The sequence below is a fragment of the Crocodylus siamensis genome, chromosome 2, assembly GCF_052110815.1.
Source record: "Crocodylus siamensis isolate JL-2025a chromosome 2, ASM5211081v1, whole genome shotgun sequence".
NCBI lineage: Eukaryota > Metazoa > Chordata > Crocodylia > Crocodylidae > Crocodylus > Crocodylus siamensis.
The window spans coordinates 168,445,252-168,468,385 of NC_143396.1; the positions used below are offsets into that span (position 1 = coordinate 168,445,252).

General features: G+C 49.6%; 1 protein-coding gene across 1 annotated transcript; it reads right to left on the minus strand.

Moving 5' to 3' along the window:
- Positions 1-15,138: 15,138 nt before the first annotated feature.
- LOC149871201 (olfactory receptor 4S2-like) lies at positions 15,139-16,089 on the minus strand. The gene has a single exon (XM_090034595.1). It carries the CDS (start codon positions 16,087-16,089, stop codon positions 15,139-15,141), a length of 951 nt encoding a protein of 316 aa, XP_089890721.1.
- Positions 16,090-23,134: the final 7,045 nt, after the last annotated feature.

A 23,134-nucleotide genomic window follows, 5' to 3' on the forward strand; every position in this document is an offset into this window, starting at 1 on the left:
GCTTTGCCCCAAAGTTTGGTGTCATCGGTGAACTTGGCCAGTCCACTTCTGCCTCCAATGTCCACATCATTAATGAAGATGTTGAACAGTATGGGTCCCAGGACAGAGCCTTGAGGGACCCCATTGGTCACAGGGCACCACGATGAGTGACTGCCATCAATTACAACCCTCTGGGTCTGATCTCAGAGCCAGTTTCCCAACCAGTGGATCGTGCAAGGCCACAACTGGGCAGTTTGGCCAAGAGGTGATCATGGGATACCAGATCAAAAGCTTTTTTGAAGTCAAGATATATAACATCAATCTCTTCTCCCTTGTCCAGGTGATAGGTCACCTGGTCACAGAAGGAAATGAGATTGGTCAAACAAGACCTACCCACAACAAACCCGTGCTGGCTATCCCTTAGAATGTTAGCCTGGGCCAGTCCCTCAAGGATGGCCTCCTTAATAAACTTTTCTAAGATCTTCCCCAGGATAGACGTCAGGCTAATGGGCCTGTAGTTAGCCGGATCCACTCTCCTCCCTTTCTTGAAGATCGGCACCACATTGGCCTTCTTCCAGTCTTCGGGCACTACACCAGAGTGCCAGGAGTTTTCAAAGATCCGTGCCAGGGGCTGGGCTGTGATGTTCGCCAGCTCCTTGAATACCCTGGGGTGCAGATTGTCAGGGCCGGCTGACTTGAAGGTATCCAGCTTCTCAAGATGTTCCTTCACGAGGTCAACGTTTATGAAGGGTAGGGGATCCCCATCACCCGGATCTCCCTGTCCCATAGCAGGCATGGGCGTCCCATGGGACTGATGAAAGACTGACGCAAAGTACCTATTTAATAGGTTGGCTTTTTCCTGGGCATCAGTTGTCAGTTGCCCCATCTGGTTTAGCAGGGGTCCAACGTTGCCCTTGCTTTTCCTCCAGCTCCCCACATATCTGAAAAAGGACTTTTTGTTGTCCTTGATGCTTGAAGCTAGTAGGAGTTCAGTTGCAGCCTTGGCTTTCCTGGTTTGCTCCCTGCAGGACCGGATCAGTGCAGAATAATTCTCCTTGGAGGTGAATCCCGTCCTCCATCCTTTGTAGGCTTTCCTTTTTAGCCGCAGGAGGTCCGATAGGTCCCTGGAGAGCCAGGAGGGCTGCTGTGCCTTCTTGCTGCCTTTCCTCCATGTTGGAATAGATTTAGCTTGTGCATTGAGGATCACTTCCTTAAGAAGCAACCACTCTTCTTGAACTCCCATCTCCCTGTGGTCATGGTCCCTAAGGGCCTGACCGACAAGCCTCTTGAGCTTGTCAAAGTCGGCTTTTCTGAAGTCAAGGACTTCTGTGTTGCTGACTGACTTGCCAGCTTTACGGCGGATGGTGAAGGTGATCAGCTCGTGGTCGCTGTCACCCAGCTTCCCATCGATCACTAGGTCGCTGATTAGGTCATCCCCCGTAGCCAGTACCAGGTCGAGCAGCGCTTTGCCTCTCGTTGGCCCATAGACTTCTTGAGTCAGGTAGAGGTCATCCACGCACGAGAGAAAGCTTTGTGACCACTCGGATTTTGCTGAGTGATCTTCCCACGAGATGTCCGGGTAATTGAAGTCACCCATGACAACCAAGGTCCTGGAGCAAGTGGCCTCAGTCAGTTCCCGGGCGAACTCCTGGTCAAGCTCAGGACTTTGAGTGGGAGGTCTGTAGTAGACTCCCACCGTTGTATCCCCTGTGCTGTTTTTCCCATGAATTTTTACCCAGAGGGTCTCTAGCTTTCCATGCCGGTCGCCAACATCAGCTTGCAGGGACATGTAGCTTTCCTTCACATAGAGAGCTACATCCCCGCCCCTTTTGTCAACACAATCCCTCCTGTACAGGGTATAGCCCTCTATACCCGTGGTCCAGTCATGGGTGGAGTCCCACCAGGTCTCCGTTATCCCAATGACGTCATAATTCTTTGCACTGAGCAGGAGGACAAGCTCCTCCTGCTTGTTACCCAGGCTCCTGGCATTAGTGTACAGGCAGGCAAGTGTGCCCTTAGGGGCTCTTGCCTTGCCCTTGCCTTGCCCACAGATTGTGCCAGGGCTGGGGCAGGGGTGGGCTCCCTTAAGTGCCTTGGTCTGCTGGCTTTGCAAGGGTCGCTCAGCAGGCCAGCAGTGTCAGTAGTCCCCCCATCCCCCAGTGGGCTTAGTTTAAAGCCTGGTGGAGCAGGTCAGCCAGCCTGGCTGAGAAGAGCCTCCTCCCCAGGGGGGAGAGGTGGAGGCCATCTCTTCCCAGCAGCTCGCTGCCTGTCTTGCCAAAGAGTGGGCTGTGGTCATGGAAGCCAAAGCCTTCCCGATGACACCAGCTCCGCAGTCTTTGGTTCACTGCGTGGATCCTCCTCTCCTTCCTCAGCCCATAGCCCAAGACTCGGAGGATCGACCAAAACACCACCTGAGCTTCCAGACCCCTAAGCCCCGCTCCCAACTCCCTGTAGCGCCTCATGACCTGGCTGGGGGTGCTCCGAGCCGTGTCATTGGTGCCCATGTGAATAAGGAGCATGGGGTAGTGGTCTGTGGGCCGGAGGAGCTGCGGGATCCTCTCCGCAATGTCTAGGATGCGGGCCCCCGGGAAGCAGCAGACTTCCCGGGCTAAGGGGTTGGGGTGGCAGATTGCCCCCTCAGTGCCCCACAGGATGGAGTCTCCCACAACAAACACCTTTCGCTTTGACTTGGGGAGAGCGGGGCCAGGAGCTGTGGTTGAGCCTGGGTTGCCTGCGGGAGCTGGCAACTGCATGGGCTCTTCTGGGGCTGCAAGAGGTGTGAACCTGTTGCTAAGCTCCGGCGAGGAAGGGGCCTTGGTGCGGTGGACCACCTTGGTCCATGCCCCTGACTGGGCAGAGCGGGAGGTCCCAGAGTCCTCCTTAGTCGTGAAGGGAGACAGTTCTCTACCCTGCGGCTCCCGGGGAAGAAGGGCCTGGCAGTAGGAGTCTATCTCCTGCTCGCAGTCCCTGATGGTACGCAGTCTCTGGACTGTGGCCTGGAGCTCCTCCAGCTGGCGTGCCAGAGACCCCAGTAGGGAGCAGACCCTGCAAGGGGAGGTGACCATGCTCCCGGGCCCCAGAGCCTGAAAAAGGGACAGGCAGCCCCCGCAGCCAAGAGCCAGGGGCTCTGTCTGCGTGGAGCCCGGGAGCATGGGCTCCATCTGGGTGGCCGTCTCTGAGGTGCCCAATGGGGGTGCCACAGAGCCCGAGGGGACCCTCGGGGTGTGGCGCGTGCCTATCCATGTCATGCCTCTGGTAGGCTGGCTACGGCTGGGGCTGAGTACTCTGGGGGGGGGTCGCAGGCAGTGTCCTGTGCCCTCCCGTGCCCTCTCCCACGCGAACTCCGCGCTAACTCGAGTGCCTCTTTATGCAGCCTGTTCACGCGGCTCCAGTCCCGTGGCTCCCTGGGGGGCTGGGCCAAGTAGGGGCCTGGGCGGGGGCTTGACCAGGCCCAGAACCAGGCAGCGGCCTCCTCCCAGGGAGCGAGGAGTTAACCCCTTCCCACCACAAGCCCGCTGACCTCTGGCTCTGCTGGGGGTCGGTAGGGGGCCCTGCAGCTGCTGAGGGGATGTCTGGGGGGCTTCGGGGGAGCAGGGGCACAGTGGGCTTCACCCGCGTGTCTCTCACCGCTCTGGAGCCTAACTGAGCTTTTTTTTTTCCCTGTTTGGCGGGCCCTTTTAAACTGTGTGCGTGCGCAGTGGGCCTGCCATAGGGGAACGCTGGTTTCTCAGGCCAGGGGGGCCCTGCCCGGGATTTGGGGGGCCCTGCCCTACAGGAGGGGGACTGGTGAGTACCCCACTCTTTCTCTTGTCACTCCCTGGGGGGCTGGGCCAAGTAGGGGCCTGGGCGGGTCTTGACCGGGCCCGGCACCAGGCAGTGGCCTCCCCCCAGGGAGTGAGGAGTTAACCCCTTCCCACCACGAGCTTCGTGTGTGTTTATTGCCCTTGTGTTGTCCTGTGATCCACTTCCTTTGACCTGGTATTTGTTGTATGGCTGAGTAAGCCAGCTTGAGTTTCCCCAGCCCTCGTTTGTGTGTGTGTGTGTGTGTGTGTGTTCCCCGCTCCCCACCACATTCTCAAAGCATAGGCCTCCCAGATTTTTCCTGTGGGGCTGTGGATCAGTGAGCCCCAGCCCCGTGGGATATTTTGTTTTTCTTTATTGTCTTCCCTGCCCTCATGTGAAACAATGGCGGGACAGGAACCTTTTGAGGGTCAGATGCCCCACAGAGCTTCCTGCAGCCCGAACTATGGGGGTGGATTCCAGGCAATCCCCCAATGGGATGCATACCCCTGCAGCCTTCACCCAGGAGGCAGAGTCCAACCAACTTCTTTCAGGGGTGGAGAATCCTGCAACCTCCACCTCAGGGGCAGGTGGGATTCTGGTAGGGTGCCAACAGGGCCAGGAGGTTGACCCTGGTCAGCCCCGCCCTCCCTGGGAGGGGTTCCTAAGCCCCTTCTCCCATCATCAGGGACCAAGGGCAAGGGCAGTGGGAAGGGCTGCTCTTCAGCCTCCTCCACAGCTGGGGATGGGAATGGCAAGGGCTCTGCCCCCAAGCCAAGACCACCAGTGCCTGAGGGGACCAGGTGCACTACACCAGCCAGCACACCCACTCAGTCTGTCCCTGGTCCTAGGTCAGGCCCCATCAACATGGCCCTCCAGGGAGAGAACCGCAGCTATGCACAGGCAGCTGTGTAGAGACCCAAAGGTGGGGGGCCTGGACTCTCCACTGCCAGCTCTTTCAGCTCAGACAGCAGGGCTCCCTTTCCGCCACTCACCCATAGGCATGCGGTGAAGTGCCAACTGCCCAAGTGGGAGAACCTGCACGTTGAGAGCAGGATTCAGGCCCTGGCTCAGGTAGTAGAGGCCCCCAAGATCATGGTGGTTTCCTTCTTTCATGGCAAGGGGGTCTTTTTTGTTGCCTTGGAGGCTGCTGCACAAAAGGTGGTGTAGAGGGGGCTCATGGTGGAGGGCAACTACATCCCCCCTCAAGCCCCTAGAAGAGCTGGGAACCAGGGCTGTCATAGTTTCATAGTTTCATAGTAGCTAGAGTCGGAAGGGACCTAGGTAGATCATCTAGTCTGACCCCCTGCCTTGGCAGGAAAGAGCACCGGGGTCAGATGACCCTGGCAAGGTGCTCATCTAACTTCCTTTTAAAAATCCCCAGGCTAGGAGCCTGCACCACTTCCCCTGGAAGCCGGTTCCAGACCCTAGCCACCCTGACTGTGAAGTAGCGCCTCCTAATATCTAATCTAAACTTACCCTCTGCCAGCTTGTGACCGTTATTCCTGGTCACTCCTGGCAGCACACGGGGGAACAGGGACTCCCCCAATACCTGCTGATCCCCCCTGACCAGTTTGTAGCAGGCCACAAGGTCCCCCCTTAACCTTCTCTTGTGGAGGCTAAACAGGTTCAGGTCCCGTAGCCTCTCCTCATAAGGCCTGCCCTGCTGACCCCTGATCATACGAGTGGCCCTCCTCTGGACTCTTTCCATATCGTCCACGTCCCTCTTGAAGTGTGGCGCCCAGAACTGGACGCAGTACTCCAGCTGCGGCCTGACCAGTGCCGCATAGAGGGGGAGGATCACCTCCCTGGACCTGCTCGAGATGCATCTGTGGATGCATGACAGGGTACGGTTGGCCTTCTTGACTGCCTCCCCACACTGCTGGCCCATGTTTATCGTGGAGTCAATGACGACTCCAAGATCCTTTTCCGTCTCCGTGCTGGCAAGAGGGGAGTTCCCCAACCTGTAAGTGTGGTGCCGGTTCTTCCTCCCCATATGCAACACCTTGCACTTATCAGTGTTAAACCCTATCCTATTCTCATCTGCCCACCGTTGCAACCTGTCAAGGTCAGCTTGTAGCCTATTGCACCCTTCTAGTGCACCCACATCCCCCCACATCTTAGTGTCATCAGCAAACTTGAACAGGGTGCTTTCTACCCCCTCATCCAAGTCACTGATGAAGATGTTGAACAGTGCGGGCCCGAGGACCGAGCCCTGCGGAACCCCACTGCCCACGTCCTTCCAGGTCGAGAAGAACCCATCCACTACCACCCTCTGGGTGCGGCCCTCCAACCAGTTGGCGACCCATTTGACTGTGTGGGCATCGACACCACAGTCTCCCAGCTTTTTGATGAGGACAGGGTGAGAGACAGTGTCGAAAGCCTTCCGGAAGTCCAGAAAGACTACATCCACAGCAACCCCTGCATCTAATGATTTGGTGACCTGATCGTAAAAGGCCACCAGGTTGGTCTGACAAGACCTGCCACTGATGAACCCATGTTGGTTGCCCCTGAGCATGCATTCCCCCGCAAGGCCCTCCTGGATGTGTGCCAGGATAATTTTTTCAAAGAGCTTACCCGGGATTGAGGTAAGACTAACTGGCCTGTAATTTCCCGGGTCCTCTTTTTTTTCCCTTTTTGAAGATAGGGACCACATTGGCCCTCTTCCAGTCCTCCGGCACCTCATCAGAGCACCACGAGTGCTCATAGAGCCGCACCAGGGGTCCCGCAATGACCTCGGCCAGTTCCTGTAGAACCCTAGGGTGAAGATCGTCCGGACCAGCGGACTTGAACACGTCCAGCCTCTCCAGAAGTACCCTAACTAACTCCTCGCTAACCCCTGGCCCAGGCGTGTCTCTCCCGGGGCCCGAGGGGGGCCCAGCAGGGAGGTGGCTGAACTGGTCCCTACTTAGGAAGACAGAGGCAAAGAAATCATTAAATATGTTAGCTTTGTCATCTGGCATGACGACTAAGTTGCCCATCGTGTCCTGCAGGGGCCCCACATTACCCGGGACCCTCTTTTTACCCACTATGTATTTGAAGAAGGACTTCTTATTGTCCTTAATCCGGGAAGCTAGTCCTATCTCCATCTCTGCCTTGGCCTTCCTGACTGCCCCCCTACATCCTCAGGTGACTGAAACATAGTCCTTCTTGGTGTTGACCCCATCCCTCCATTGGGTGTATGCCTCCCTTTTAGCAAGGAGACATTCCCGGATGCTCCTAGTGAGCCATGGGGGTTTATGTGCCCTCCTGCTCCCTTTGACCCTTGTTGGGATTACCTCCCTTTGGGCATGGAGGATCGTCTCCTTAAGGAGCAACCACTCACCTTGGACATCTGGCTCCCTTCCCCTCTGGGTCCTCAGCGCTTCCCCAACGATCCTCCTTAGCTTGTTGAAGTCAGCCCTCCTAAAGTCTAGGGCTGTTGCCTTGCTGCAGCCCTTTGCCACCTTACGCTGGATGGTGAATTCCAGCAAGTGATGATCACTGTCTCCCAGGTGGCCCATCACCCGCAGCCCCCTCACCAGGTCGTCACCCGTGGCCAGCACCAGGTCCAACAAGGTGTCTCCCCTGGTGGGCCTGTGCACCTCCTGGGTTAGATGGAGGTCCTGCACTCTGGCTAAGAACCGACGTGAGCGGTCAGACTTGGCTGACTGCTCTTCCCAGCAGATGTCTGGGAAGTTCAGGTCCCCCATGATGACCACATCCTTAGCCCTCACTGCCTCTGTGAGCTGACCTAAGAATTCCTGGTCGAGCTCTTCTCCCTGGTTGGGAGGTCTATAGTAGACTCCCACCGTTAAGTCTCTATCCCCTGGACTGCCTTTTACTCTAACCCAGAGCACCTCAGAGTGTCCCCCCTCTACCCCCTTGCTAATTGACGAGGAAGTATATTCCTCCTTGATGTAGAGTGCTACTCCTCCACCTTTCCTTCCTATCCTGTCCCTTCTGTATAGCCTATAGCCCTTGACACTCACCGCCCAGTCATGCGATGAGTCCCACCACGTTTCTGTGATCCCCACTATGTCAGGGCTGGTGACAGCTAGGAGGAGGGCGAGTTCCTCCTGCTTCTTCCCCATACTTCGAGCATTCGTGTAGAGGCATTTGAGGCCTCCAACGGTTGTGCCCACTGACCCCCTAGTCTCAGCAATGCCCCGTCCCCCATCACTTACCTGTTTCTCCCTTTTGACCATTTGTCTGGGCTCACTGGCTGTTGCTGGGCCTGGTAGTTCATCGTCTCCTCCGCCCTCATCTTCCCCCTCCCCCGACGAGCCTAGTTTAAAGCCCGCCGAAGGAGGTTCACCAACCTGGAAGAGAACACATGCTTACCTTTAGGGGAAAGGTGGAGCCCATCCCATCCCAGCATGTCCCTCATCACGATGTGCCGGTCATGGCTGAGGAAGCCAAAGCCCGCCTCGAAGCACCATTCCTGTAGCCTCCAGTTGGTCTCCGCTATGCACATCTCGTGGCGTCTGCCTTGACCGCTCACTGGCAGGATGGAAGAGAAGACCGCCTGTGCGCCCATCTCCCTCAGCACGCCTCCCAGAGCATGGTAGTCCTCCGTCAGGCGATCAGGGGCTCTCCTGGCCGCATTGTTAGTACCCACATGGACAAGGACCATGGGCTAATAATCGGTGGGCTGGATGATGGACTGGAGCATCCCCTTCACATCCTGAATCTTCGCTCCGGGCAGGCAGTAGACCTCACGTGCTGAGGAATCCTGGCGACAGATGGGGCCCTCCGTACCTCTCAGGATGGAGTCACCAATCACAATGACGTGTCACTTCCTCCTCTTAGGCCTCTTGACTCCCGCTGCCCGCACAGGACATTGTGTGCGCAGAGTCTCCTCCCTGGTATCTTCCACTGCTCCCTCCTCCTCCAGGGCTGTCGGGGCCTCGTACCTGTTCTCCAGATGGACAGGAGGAACTGGTGCCGCAACATGGTTAATAGCCCTGGCACGGGAGACCGTCTGCCACTCAGCAGTGGAGGGCTTATCCCGGGCTGCCCTCTCCTCAGTCATACCGCCCTGCAGAGAAAGAAAATACCTATCAATTTCCTCCTCTGCCTCACGGATTCCCCTCAGCCTGCTAACCTCCTCCAGGAGCCCCCGCACCCGTTCCTCCAGGGTCCTAAGGCAGATACCTACAGGACAGGTGCAGGAGTCCCCAGTCCCTGCCCCCCCAGACCTTGCTGGGCAGTTCCCGCAGGCCAGGGGGTTGGAGGACGGCAGCCCCCCCGAGGGCTCCATCTGGGTGGAGGCCTCGGACAAGCCCCGGGAAGGCTGCGCCCCCCGGGCAGGGGCCCTGGCAGAACTCCGTGTTGACACCATCGCAGGAGTTACTGCCCTTACTAGCAGAGCAGGGGTCAGCCTCTGGGCCCCGCCTGCTCACCCGCCGGCGCGAACGCCGCCGCAAACGCCGGCGCGCTCTTACAGACCACGCCTGTTTGTGCGCTCTGTTCGCGAGGCTCGGGAGCGCGGCTCCCTACCGGCTCGGCTAAGAGGGACCCGGGGGACTTCTCCTCCGGATCCGGCTCAGCTGCGCCGGCCCCTCAGTCCCTCAGCCCCACTTACCTTAGGGGGATCAGCTGCTGCTGCCCCCTCAGCTGCTCCGCTCGCCGCTGCTGCTGCTGCAGTCTCCTCCGCTCTCCTCCGCTCCGGGTCCAGAAAGGAGGCACATGTGTGGGAAGGGCACACGTGTGCCTGTGTCCCTCCTCTCCCCACTGCTTCTGACCTTCAAGTGCCGGAAGCTACGTCAAACCGCCATTTATAAAGGAGGCGGTTTGAATTACCCGCCGCTGCTTTACCCACCAATCAGGCGCTCCGGTGTCACCGGAAGTGCCTGTCGATGATCCCGCCCCCTGTGCACCCCCACTGGGGGGATCCGGTTAGACTGGAGACTGGAGCCTGCTCCCCTAGGTTAGTCCCGGGGAGCACTGCCTGGCTTGGGGGACAACCTCCCTAGCCCTCACCTGTTTGCGCGCTCTTTTCAGATCCCTCCCTCCCTATATGCTCAATTGGGCCTGCTCCCCCAAATCCAAACCCTGGGGAGAGTTATTTCCCCAGTGGTGGCCCTCTCACTGGGGTGCTGAAACCCTGGCCTCCAGTTTGTGCGCTCTTTCCATCACCAGGTCATGATCCAGCTGGTGGCAGAAGCACAGCTGAAGGCTGAGGGGTGCCTGGTAATTCCTTATCAGGGGGCTGTTGTGAGGATTTTCTATAGACTGGAGGACTTGAGGTGCTTCCGGTGCTGTGCCCTGGGGCACTAGCATCATGAGTGTCCCATGGGTGAGGCAGGGAGGGAATCCGTGGATCCCACTGGAAAAAGGGGTGCCCCTACCACCAGTGCCCCACCCCCCTCAGGCCCCCATGGCACCCCAGCCACAACTACAAGCCCACCTGTGAGCTCATGGGACCCCGCCCCCCAAACAAGTCTAGTGAAATCCCAGGGAGGTCACCAGCAACCAGGGGGGAGAGCGGGAGCTGGGCCCACCTGCCCCTTAATCATACCCCCATCATGGATGCCCCACCACCCCAACCCTCATCTTCTCTTGCTGGAGCCTGTCCACCTGAGGACCACCCCATGGATGAGTGGGTGCAGGTCCCCTCTGGGCGTAAAGATAAGAGGAAGGCCTGGGTACAGCTGGAGCCCTCTGACAGAGGACTCCTCTCCTCCTTCCAAGACCATCACATGAGGAGGAAGAAGTGGTCCAGCCTCCAGGGGCCTCCCCAGCTGTGCCTGACACTCCATCCTTGGGAAAGATCAAATGAGTGATCCCCATGGAGGAGGTTTCGGGGATGTTGGATGGTCCTGAACAGGAGCCCACGAGAGAAGTCCTTCATTCTGCTGATCAAAGCCTATCCCTTGAAAACACGGGTGCAGAGGCTGAGGCCTGCCCAAAGGAAGGCCTTGTGGCAGAGCCTCCTCCCTCTGATCTAGGGGATACAATAGCCCTGGGGCTCACCCCGGTGAGTTCTGAGGAAGGAGGTCCCCCATCTCAGGACCCTGAGGCAGATGCCAGAGCCACCCCAGTACCTGGTGGGTCTCTTCCCTCCCCCTCCCAGGAAAACCTCACTTGCAGCCTGTGGTAGGCCAGTAGGGGGTGCTCCTGCATTGAGCCACCCACCTCATGGTGCCCAACCACCTTCCAGGCTCTGAGTGCCTCCCTGGGGGCACCTCATGTATGGCCAACCCCCTTTCTGGAGCACACCAGCTAGCCTGGGGGTAACACAGCCACCATCCAGAGATGGGCTTCATTCTGGCTCTGCACACCCTGGGAAATGCAGGCCTGGTAGTTCTCCAGGGTATTTGATTCACTTGAAGAACTTGGGATACTTCCCTCAGTCAGAAGCACAAGTAGTGGTCTCCCTTAGTCAGCTGAACCAAGGGGACCCCAAGGCATAATCTAGACCCACTCCCAATAAGTCTCCCACGCTAAGTACAAAGGAGAACTTTATTGGTTACAAGGGGTAGGGTTGGAATAGGGTACATGATAGAGCAATATCAGAGAAATCCCATAGAACAGACTGGAATGGCTGGGTAGCCTTTGATCATGCATCTGAGTTACTGCAAGCGATATATCTAGTTGGATCTCAGGTAACTTACTCACAAGTATCATCCAGAGGCAGGTGGAGATTTCCTCTAGAGCTGTACATGGTAGTGTGCCCCAGTGAGGCCTCCTCCACCCCAGTTATCCTCATCCCAGTCCACAAGATAACAACAGCACAAGCCCCTAGGCTGTACCCATAAAAATGACACTGGAGACCACACTCTTCCCCATTAAGAAGGCAAGCTTCTCCCTCAGCAATGTATGCCTCCTAGTTCCAGGTACTTTAGGAACTCCTACAGCCCAGTCTCACCAGCAGTAGAACAAGCAAACAAGAGCTGTTTTTTCAAGAGCTCCTTCCCCTTAACTGTTGCCAGAGAATTAACCCCTGCCAGCCCCAGCACTGGGACTTATATGTGCCCAGGGCCCTGTCTCCTTCCAGTCAGCTGAGCAGGAGCAGGTGTTAGCTAGTTCTCTCACTATACTGATGCCCAGGCTACCTGCAGCTATGAAGCACTGCCTAGCTCTCAGGGCTTTCTAGCTCGGCTGCTTCTGCTCTTAAAGGAGCAGGCATACCTTAGTGCCCCGCACCACATAGTCTCTTATATTGTGTGTGTGTGTGAGGAGGTGTTTGGGAGTGTGTATGTGTGTATGTATTTAGTGGTGTGTTTGCATGCATGTATGGTGGGGGGTGCATGGTGGGGTGTAGGGATGTGTGTGTATGGTGGGGGATGTGTGTGGGTGTATGCAGGGTGTGGGGGGAGTTTTTGAGAGGGTGTCGCCATGTGTGTGGGATAGGGTTTGTTGGGGAGTTGTGTGGCATTTGTGGGGTGTGGGTGTGTGGCTCTGGAACATACTTTCCTCTCCTGCAGTCAGTGCAGGCAACACTGTAGTGTTGGTGTGTGGTGTTTGTGGGGTTTGAAGGAGGGTGGGAGGGGTGTAGGGACTCCCCACCCTCCTCCCATGGTGCATCAGCAGGCAGGGGCTCTCAGATTGCTGGTGCCTGGCAGGGCCAGTGCTGCACATCAGAGCAGTACCCCTGCCAGGCTGTCTGTATCGCTGATGCCCCAGGCACAGGAGGGAAGCCCCAGGTGCTGGAGCTGGCTGCCTTCCCCACCCCAGCCAGGTCCAGCACCTGGGGCTTCCCTCCTGTGCCTGAGGCTTCCCTCCCATGCTGTGTGAGTGCAAGGAGTGCCAGCAATACAGATGGCTTTGTGGTGGCTGTGCCCCTTGCCATGATGTGCTGCACTGGCTCTGCTGGCCACCAGAGCCCTCCCCTGCTGCTGCTACTCTCCCTGCTGTCTGCCAGGCTTTTGTGCCATGGTGGGAGTGTGGGAGGGGTCCTCATACCCTTTCCACCCTCCCTCACACCCACATTCTGCCCAACAAAGCTCCATGCTGCTGCCGCCTGCCTGGGTGTGTGTTTCCTGCAGCTGCCAGCCCCAGCCCCATGTTCCATGCACCTGCCCAGATGAATCCTCACCCCCGCTCCAACATCCCACTTCCTTACCTACTGCTCAGAAGGAACAGGACACTCTTGAAGCCTGCAGCAGCAGCCCCATCTGGTGCTAGTGTGCCTGGTTCTTTCTGCCTACAAGAGTGGGAGTGAGGCATAATAGGCTATGTTGTGGGCGGGAAAGCTGCCTCACTCCCTTCATGGGCAAAAGGGCTGGGTAGGGTAGAATTCTTTGGTGGACACCGCAGGCCCGGTAAAAGTGCCTGATGGTTTGGATGCAGCCCTTGGGCCGTATTTTGCCTGCCCCTGCTGTAGCGCATTGTTATGTTGGCTTAGCATTACATGTAGACATGGCCAGTGTGTCAGGGACTTGAGAGAGGCTGAATAAAATTAGACTGAGTAAATTAAGTTCACCTTACCATCTGACAGATGGTATAAAATCTGGCACTATATGCTTGTGAAAACAATAGTATGTGATAAATCAGACATGGAAACCTGTCAAGATGGAGAATCTTTTTCCTCTAAAATTGTATTTTAGAAAAAATTCTGTGCTGCCTTTTGGTTTTTGAAGAATCATGCATGAAAATTATGTAAATATTCTAAGAACACACTTTTCATTTTTAAGCATTCTTTAAAATATTTGAAAAAGTACATTCCTTTCACTTTTCAGGTGGTTTGCAAATACTTTACTACTTCTTTACTTATATTTCTCTTATTAGTGATCTCTTTTCCCACCACTAGATGAAGGTTATTTAGCCACCTGATCCCACAGCCTTTTTTAAAAGAAAGGATTGTTTTTGTTTATTGTGGCCCTTTGTGATGAATGTTAGGTTTAATGAAAGAATCATATGCTTATTCTGGGTGTCTTTAAAAGCAGTATACTTAAATAATTAGATGTATTTTATATTTTATGTTAACAAGAAATTATGTTATTATGTGCTGTAATAAAAATAAAATACCATTGTAAGGTCAAGTGAGCTCAAGTGAGCCATGGCAGGGGGTCGGACTAGATGATCTACTCAGGTCCCTTCTAACGCTAGAAACTATGAAATGTAAGGTATTACTAACCAATTACTCACAGACCCCTAATTCTGGATGGCTTCTATTTCTCCCATTAGAGGGGGATAATATACCAATGTGTGAGAGAGAATATTATATGGATTTGGGATGGGGTTTCTCATTTTAGGAAATCGTCCTGGTAGATACCTTATGGAAAATACATTTTAGGTGGGCTTTGGTTTCTCATGTCTATGAATAGGGTCTATTATGGGAAATTCCGGGACTTCAAAATACTTATGCTCATTTACAGGGTGAAAAAATGCAGTAGGTTGTTGGTTTAGAGGTGTGCCATATTTAATTCAGCTTTTACGTGATGATAAGGAACACCATTTCATTACCTGGATGGGAAGCTGAAGACACACAATTTTCTGTAATTGAAAGAAGTTTTTTGGTGTTTCAAACTTGGATGGAATTGCTTGTTACAGGTCATGTACTGGGTGCCTTAACCTTCTGTCATTACTATTCAAGTCTTTCCAGTTCAGTAGAGTCACGTCATCATCCACTGTATACCACTTGTTTTGCAACAACACCTAGTGTTAAAAAATCATTTGTGGGTAGCTTGTCTAAAATGTGCTGCACTGATATAGCATACACTATTCTGTACATAAATGAAAACCTGGGTCATATGGTACTCTACCTCTTGCACATAATTTGCAGTAAGCCTGGCTTCCTCCTCACTTCTACTTTTAAGTTTTGGAAAAGAAACGTAACAAAAACGCTGCATGCAAACTTACAAAAAGTTGCACAATTTTGTTTTTACAGTGTTATGGTATGCACATGCCTAAATGTATATGACAAAAACATAAAAAATAATAATAGGTACAATAGTTATTATCATGCATTGCCTATGGATCTTCCTGAGAGTAGGCCCTAGTATGATAGGGGCTATTTAAAGCCATAGTATAAAATACTGCCTTCTCTAAAGACCTGGCAAATGATATTGGCGAAAGTTGAATATAGGTTCACAGAACAGAAGTGACTTACCCACACTCCCACTGCAGCCAGTGGCAGAGCCAAACTGTTAACCTGGTTGTCTGGCTATATTTATTAGATAACAATACAACATTGCAACAAGGGCTACATTTATCATTAACATTGACTTCACCATTGCATAGATGTTAACTCTAAAATCTAAAGGAGAATTAAAAAAAATACATCCAACATTTGGCATTGAATACTGTAAGCATACATATGAAAATAGAGAAGTAAAAGCAGAATGCAAGGAAACCATTTAGAATGTCTCCATAAATTCTATAAGGAGGTATTATGTCTCTAGAAACCTCTGCAAAGTATTGTTATTGGTTCTGTACCAGTTTGTAGAACCATCATTCTACCCATGATATTTTTTGTTTCCTATCCAAACTCAGTTTTCTGCTCCATAATTTTTTCATGGAACTTTTCACCTCCTCATTTCTCAGGGTGTAGATCAATGGATTCAGCATGGGAACAATAATTGTATAGAAAACAGAGACCATCTTATCTTCTGAGAAGGTGATGGAAGGGCGTAAGTAGATGAACATACATGGCCCAAAAAATAGAACAACTACAACAATATGTGAGGCACAGGTGGAAAGGGCTTTGATACGCCCTTCTGAAGAGTGAGTTCTCAGGGAAACTAAAATGACAACATAAGATACAAATAGGACAAGGAAACAGACAATAGAAATCATCCCACTATTTGCAACTACTAAGATGCCAACAATGTGAACGTCAGTGCAAGCCAGCTTCAGCAAAGGGTAAACGTCACAGAAATAATGGTCAATCACATTAGGCCCACAGAAAGGGAGCTGGAATGTAAGAAGAGTTTGTGTGATAGAATGAATAAATCCCCCCACCCATGATGCCACCACCATCCGGTTGCACACATGCTTGCTCATAATGGTAGTGTAATGGAGAGGTTTACAGATTGCAATGTAACGATCATAGGCCATCACTGTGAGTATGAATACCTCAGTGCAGCTCAGGAAATGCATTAAGAAGAGTTGTGCCATGCAGCCTCTGAAGGAGATGACTTTCTTCTTTACAAGCATGTCTGCAATCAGCTTTGGGGCTGTTACAGAAGAGTAGGAGAGGTCTAAAAAGGACAAGTAAACCAGAAAGAAATACATGGGAGAGTTCAGATTCTGACTGTTCTTTATAGTGACAATAATAAGGAGATTTCCAAACACAATGAGTATATAGAAGAACAGAAATAAGACAAAAAAGACTTTCTCTAACTCCTGATCCTGAGAGAGTCCCAAAAGAATGAATTCAGACACATTATGTACATGCTCCATAAATCCACAATAGGCGAAGACAGGCAGCACAAAGAATATTCACCTGCCAAAAACAAAATAAGAACATAAGTGCTCAATAATAATAATACTGGTGAATAGTGATAATACTAGCAAGGTAAATGCAATAGGAACAACAAAGTTTAATGTTCAGCTTAAATTGAAAATGTACATAAATATTACCCACTAAGGAAATCAATCAGGTTAGATTTTTCAGGATTTGCTATATTCTTAACACTCAAAAAGAAGGCCAAATCATAAAAATATTGAATTTTAGCAGAAATGTCCACCTCATCTGTGCTTGGCACTACTCAGTTATTCCAGTAGTTGATCATCCTTATCATCAAAAAGTTCCTCCAACCTCCAGCCTAAATATTCTCTGCTGCAGCTTGAAAGACTGCTCCTAATCCTGTTCCCTATGGCCTTAAAGGAAAGCCCTTCTCTATCCTTTCCATACTTGCCCTTCAGGGTTTGAAGACTGTTCTCAAACCCTACCGCCTCAGTCTTTTCTTCTCAAGACTAAATAACCCTAGCTCTGTCAGCCTTTTCTCACCAATCTTGCTTCTCAGGCCTCTAATAATTTTTGTTGCTCTTAGCTAGATTCTGTAATCTGCCCACATCTTTTGTGAAGCAAAACTAGACATAGTGCTCCAGGTGAGGTCTTACCAGTGCTGAATAGGGCAGAAAAAAAATCTTCCTATGATTTGCAAGTGACACACCTGTTAAAACAACCCAGGATGCTGTTGGCTTTTTTGCAGTAAGAGCACACTGTTGGCTCATATTCAGCCTATGATGTACTGTAACACCCAAGTCCTTCTCTCAGGTAGTGCAGCCTAGCATATCTGTATTTGTACATGTAATTGTTCTGCCCCAAGTGAAGGACTTTGCACTTGCCCTTGTATTCTTGTGACTCTCATCTGGTTGATAACAGACTATTTCTCCAGTCTATCTAGGTCATTCTGGATCCTAACCCTCCCTCCAAACTATGTGCAACTCCACCCGGGGGCAACGTGTAGGGGGTGCACTATACCCCCTGAGCATCGTGGATCACCCCATACAAAAAGGCCGCTGGTGGCATCTGTGGGTGGTTCGTGATCCTGCTGGCAACTGTTGCCGCTGCTGGCAACATCTGCTGGTGATTGCTGACTACTGGTCAGTGCTCGCCACCTTCTGCTGCTGACAGTGCTGGTGACACCTGTGGGAGCTCCCACTTATCGCCACCATGCTCCCACCATCACTGCACTCCCACCGCCACCGTGCCCTCCCCATCCAGCTGCTGGGCGCATGCGTCATTCATGAACTCCACACAACTTTGTCAGAATCTTTGAAAGGTATTAATCTCTCCAGCCCTCATAGTGAGACACTTCTTCTTAATATCCAACTGTAATTTTATCTGCTGCAATTTGAGATGGATGCTCTTAGTCCAGTACCCTAAAACAACAAAAAATAGTCTATTTCCCTCCTCTTTATAACCATCCTTCTCGTATTTCAAGACTGTTATCAAATCCTGCCCCCCTCAGTTTTCTCTTCATAATCTAAATCATAATCTCTTCATAATCTAAATAATCTTACTTCTTTCAGCCTCTCTTCATAATTCATATTTATTAGACCTCTAATAATTTCCCATATCACTATCATGTTTAATATTAGTTGTACCCTTCAGAGAGTCTATAATTCCATCCAACTTAGTGTCATCCACAAATTTTCTAAGTGTGCACATAGGATACTTCAGAACTCTTTCTGTGATGTCATGAATGTAATAAATCAAGACCAGCTTTAAAATTAGTTTTCTGTGAAGAAAATGAGATTAGAATTATAAAAAAGGGGGAGAAAGTGTTAAATCAATAAACAAACCACTGAGCAGCCTATCAGGGTAATGCGAGTATGTGATATGTCCTGGTCTAAGGGCCTTTTTGCACACTGCACTTTGAATAGCTCCAGTATTGATCAGTGTTAGTGCTAGCTCAAATTTGAAGCAATCACATCTGAAGACTAAAGACTTTCTCTGACTATCACCTACCTGCATCGCTGTGAGGTGCCACTATAGGGCTGGTGAGCCAGGACAGTCTTCTGTCTTTGGTCTAGGTGGAACTGTGTGAGTGGTGAGTTGTGGTGGAAGGGCAGGTGGTAACATGAAGCTGGTTTCATAACTTGGGATTTGGGATTGAAGTGTGGGGGTGCTGGATGTGCTTCTTGGGGTGCCTGGGAGGTGGGAGTAGTGAAAGAAGGAACTTTTGGGAGAACTACTGCCCAGCCCCAGGAAGGAAGCTCCAGCTCATGGGATCCTGATCCAGTCCCCTACTTTGTTCCCTGTCCTTTGTGGTAGTCCTCTTTGTGATAGTCTATCATGAGCATGGAAAACTGGCACCAAATCTAAATATTTCAACTTTATGTGCCTAAATGCTATTTACATAGCTAGAACAGTGTCATTTTGAAAATTAACAGGAATTTTAGATTTATTTTCATGTGCCATTCTATGTTAGCTTTGTGATTCCCTTCTGAACACACCTTAGGAATGGTTTCTTATCTCTCAGATTCAGGGTCACTCCATTGGCTAGCTTCAATGTAAGTATAAAGTAAGTCAAATGTTCTCCAGTCAGTTCAGGCTGGACATAAGAAAGAACTTCATCACTGTCCAAGCCCCCAAGGTCTGGAACAGACTGCCCTTGAAGTGGTTCAAGCACCCACTTTGAACACCTTCAAAACACATCTGGATGCTTATCTTGCTGGGATTCTATGATCCCTGATGACTTCCTGCCCCTGGGGCAGGGGGCTGGACTCGATGATTCCGGGGTCTCTTCCAGCCCAAATGTCTATTTTGTTTTAAATTTTCATTCAAATTCAGAAAAAAAGCACACTACAATATTTGTTTTTTTTTCCTGCTCTGCTCCCCCTTATAATTTCTTACATATATTATTTAAAACTATTACACCTGAAGCCATTCATTTGATAAAAAAGATTTGTTTAAAAGTTTTGACATACTTTACTGACCACTTGACTGACTCAATAGTTTGAACCAGATTCATTAATACACTTTGGGTATTTTGTGCTACTCCATTTGCACAAGCAGCCATCATTCTTTCTGCATGACCTGTTAAATTACTACCAGAGCAATGGAAAGCATGGAAACCTATTGGTACATTTTACTCCACAGGTATTAACTTGTAAACTTGAAATGATTTAATTATATTTCTTTTCCTTTAAAAATACGAATCATGAGCTAATACTAATTTTGAAGAAATGTAGTTCCATTTTTTGAAAAGAAGATAACAATGACCCTGGTACAATTATCAGCTTATCCTCCGATTTGCTTTTTAAACTGATACAAATACAACTGAGGGAGAGATTTAATTTTTCTGCAGAGGAACAGCACAGTTTTTAGGGATTTCTCCTCATCTAATGATGACTCTTTTGTCTTCTCTCATAAGATTTCTAAATACTGTTTCTACAATGGAGGAAAAGGGAATTATACTCTGTGGTCTTCATTGATTTGAAACTGGGAGAGGCCACTCTAATAGAAACTTGTAAGGGCAGGTCTCAGTTCTATATTATTTGATTATTTGAGTTTCCTACACTACACTGCTAAGTCCAGTGTTAGGATAGGATAGAAAGATGAGGTTATATGCACCACAGTGAGTGTCCATTACACCTGGCCCCCTTCTATTTATATTCCTTGTTTAAAAGGGTATGACAGACTTTACGGAGGTGTTACAATTTTATTGTCCCAAAGTCTTAGGGGCTTGAAGCACATGTTAAAGGATTTCAGCTCTTTGTACCAGTAGGAATGCCTTTTAACAAATAATAAAACTATAAAGTAAATGTCTTTCACTTGCAGATTCAGGCTGCATAAATAAGTAATTGTTGAGCATGATACAGAACATCTTGTAGTTTGGTCCTATTTCAGTAATTTGTACTGACATATGGCATAAACATATAGAAGAAGATATGAAGAAAACCATAAGTTTAAGGCAAATAGTTCTTCCTTTCTCTGGTGTCCAAGGGCAACTTAATTGCTCAAAGGACTAAGACCTGTACCCAGTATCACAGCATTTGGAAATGTGGGATTTGAAGGTTTTTAATGCACTAGTGCATATGCCAAATGATTTAACAAATAGAAGACTTGGTCCTCCTCACTGTATTTCAGCTGTTTTACTTAGGACAGGATCTGAGCAGTATGCGCATTTACAATTCTATTCCACTGAGCTTCTCAATAGTTGTCAAATCTCTTGTAACCTGCGTTTTCATCAAAAGCATACATAGTTGTTCCTATTTGTGCTTAAGATGCATTTGACCTATCAACACAAAATCTAGAATGCCCACAATGAAGCAAAATTATTTTTTACACAGATTATTACTACCTTTCCCAGTTGATTTCAAAAGCAACCCAAATACATATACATCCTTGGCTCTTGGAAAGGATTTTTGGTAAAAAAAATTTAAAATCCACAAAGGTTCCTAAGTAGGACCGATCATTTGTTATTATTTCTTTCACATTTTACAAACTGGTATAAATTTTGTCAAGCTATATTGATGTTTAAATTTGTTAGTCTATTACTTATTGCACTTGGGCTATGGCTGAAACACTATGCTGAAAATTGCAGTTGCATTTAGTAAATGTATAGAGATTATTCAAACAGTCTAGTGACCAAAAGGTAATAATTAAGCACTCATACTTTATTTTTTTAAGACTAAACTTAAGGTAACAGTGACCAATAAAAAAAAATATTTTGTTATATGAATTAGATCAACAAACTAATTACTAGAATTTCATAGTCATCCACCAGGCTCTTGTTCAATTCATAGACGTTAGGGCTGGAAGGGACCTTGCGAGATCATCAGGTACAGCCCCTTGCCCAAGAGGCAGGAAGTCAGCAGGGGTCAGATCACCCCAGCAAGATTAGCATCCAAGCATACATTAACTTAAAATTAATGGGTTGAAGTATAGAAACAAGCTGAAATGAACTGTTTAAACAGTTTCTTTTTTTGTTTTTTTGTTTTTACACGTGAACATAATTATAATGTAAAGTACATAGTCATAGCGGAACATGTACATGAGCTACAGCCACAGCCTCATTACTCACCTGAATGTGATGGGCTTTATCCACCTGCTCCACAGATGAAGCCTCTCTATGGCCACTCTGTTGCAGTCTGCTCCATAGATGAAGGTGTCCAGGCCTGTACTGAATTAAGCACTTCCAGGGCAGCTTACCTAAGGTTTCAGTATTCAGGCCAATACAGGTGCTGTAGTTGTTACATTTACTTCAAACGCCAGTCTTTGCAGGCTGAGGTTCTAGATGACCTTCGTGTCCTGTCAAGATGGGCAACTACCATTTTAGTAAACTACAAATGTGATTTTTTTTTTCCAGTTAGCACTCAAAGATCTTTCCAAATAGATTCCTTTTCAAGGCCAGAAAGAATCCTAGGCCATTCTTCCTCCAAAACTGACAGATCTAAAACTCTTCAATCCACTCATCTTTGTACAAAATCTAAACTTTAATAGGATCATTAGGAGAAGTCATTCCTCTCCTAGCTCTCAAATGACAGCAGAAATATTCAAAGAATTTTTAGTAATTGTACCACTTCACTGCTAGGTAATGAGTTCCCAGAAGTATTAACGGTTTCCCTATTGGAAAAAGTTCATAAAACTATCTTGCTGTCTCCACCCCTTTGTGGAAAACTTTCAAAGCTAAGATCAGAAATTGGTTTTTCCTTGTTTGTTTGTTTTGTTATTTTTTTAATCTTCTTTCATCTCCACACTTTCCATTAGTTGTTAATGCCCTCAGCTTCCCACAGCTTTGCTGAAGTAATGGTGCTAAAGGTTTATACAGTCTATACAGTGCAATGTTTGTATGTGGCTCATTCTACAGATGCCTTTTAGCCTTACAAGAGTTTACAGGAAATCCTGTGACAGGTTCTTCAGTTTATTCCTAGCACTTAGGAAGGCCTCTAACAAGTTTTTTAATTGAGTTGGCCCGGCAAACCAGCCATAAAAATGGTTCACATATAATGTACAGCATTATTATGGCTGGTTTGTACAGTGTCTTAAAATGAACATATGCCCTCTAGAACCACTCCAGGGTCAGTGCCAACAATCAGCTGATTGTTAGTACTAGCCCACATGGGAGCCCTGTTTCTGCAACTAGGCCTGGGGCTGCCCCAAGGTCTTTTTGGCTTGCAAAACTAAGAGTTTCCCCTGCCAACGTGTTTAATACCTGCACCCAAAATACCACACCTAGGGGATGATGTCCCAGATGTGGGAGTCAAAAAGCTTCCCTCACTGGTAACTTTAAGTCCAGTGCTTGCAGCTACTTGGCTGACAGTTGTGAAGGATCAGAGGCTCCTGCTGTGGGGAGCCAAAGGGCTTCCCAACTTTTCAACTTTAAAACCCACATATGCAGTTTAAAGTTCCCAGTGAGGAAGTCCCTTCAGCTCCCTAATCCCCTGTGCTTGCCATTCCTGTCAAAGCTGTCAAAGATGGGGTTTAAATCCCTGGTGGAAAGCCTTTAAACAGCCATGGCCCTGGCTCTGAGACAGCTCAAGGTCTTAAAATTAGCTGATTTTCAGCCCCAGCCTCAGGACAGCTCACGAGCTTTTCCAGGGTGGGAGACAATTGTCAGTCTGAACCCTCGGGCAGCCATAGGTTATGCTGTGTTGTGGACATGAAGCTTTCAAAATGCTGATGCAGGGCAAGCTTAGGATCATGATCATGATCATGATCCCAGGCTCCCCTTGTATCAGCAAGTAGAAAGGGTACAATTGAAATCTGATCTCTTATGCCAATATTGTGCCTCCTGCAGTGATCATGTGTCATAGTAGGAGGAACAATTTTTGGGACCAGAGATTAGATCCCCTGGTTTCTTTAAGTGAACATGCAGCAGGGGCCTTAGAGAATTAAAACATGCTACTTAGACAAGTAGGGACCAGTTCAGCCACCTCCCTGCTGGGCCCCCCTCGGGCCCCGGGAGAGACACGCCTGAGCCAGGGGTTAGCGAGGAGTTAGTTAGGGTACTTCTGGAGAGGCTGGACGTGTTCAAGTCTGCTGGTCCGG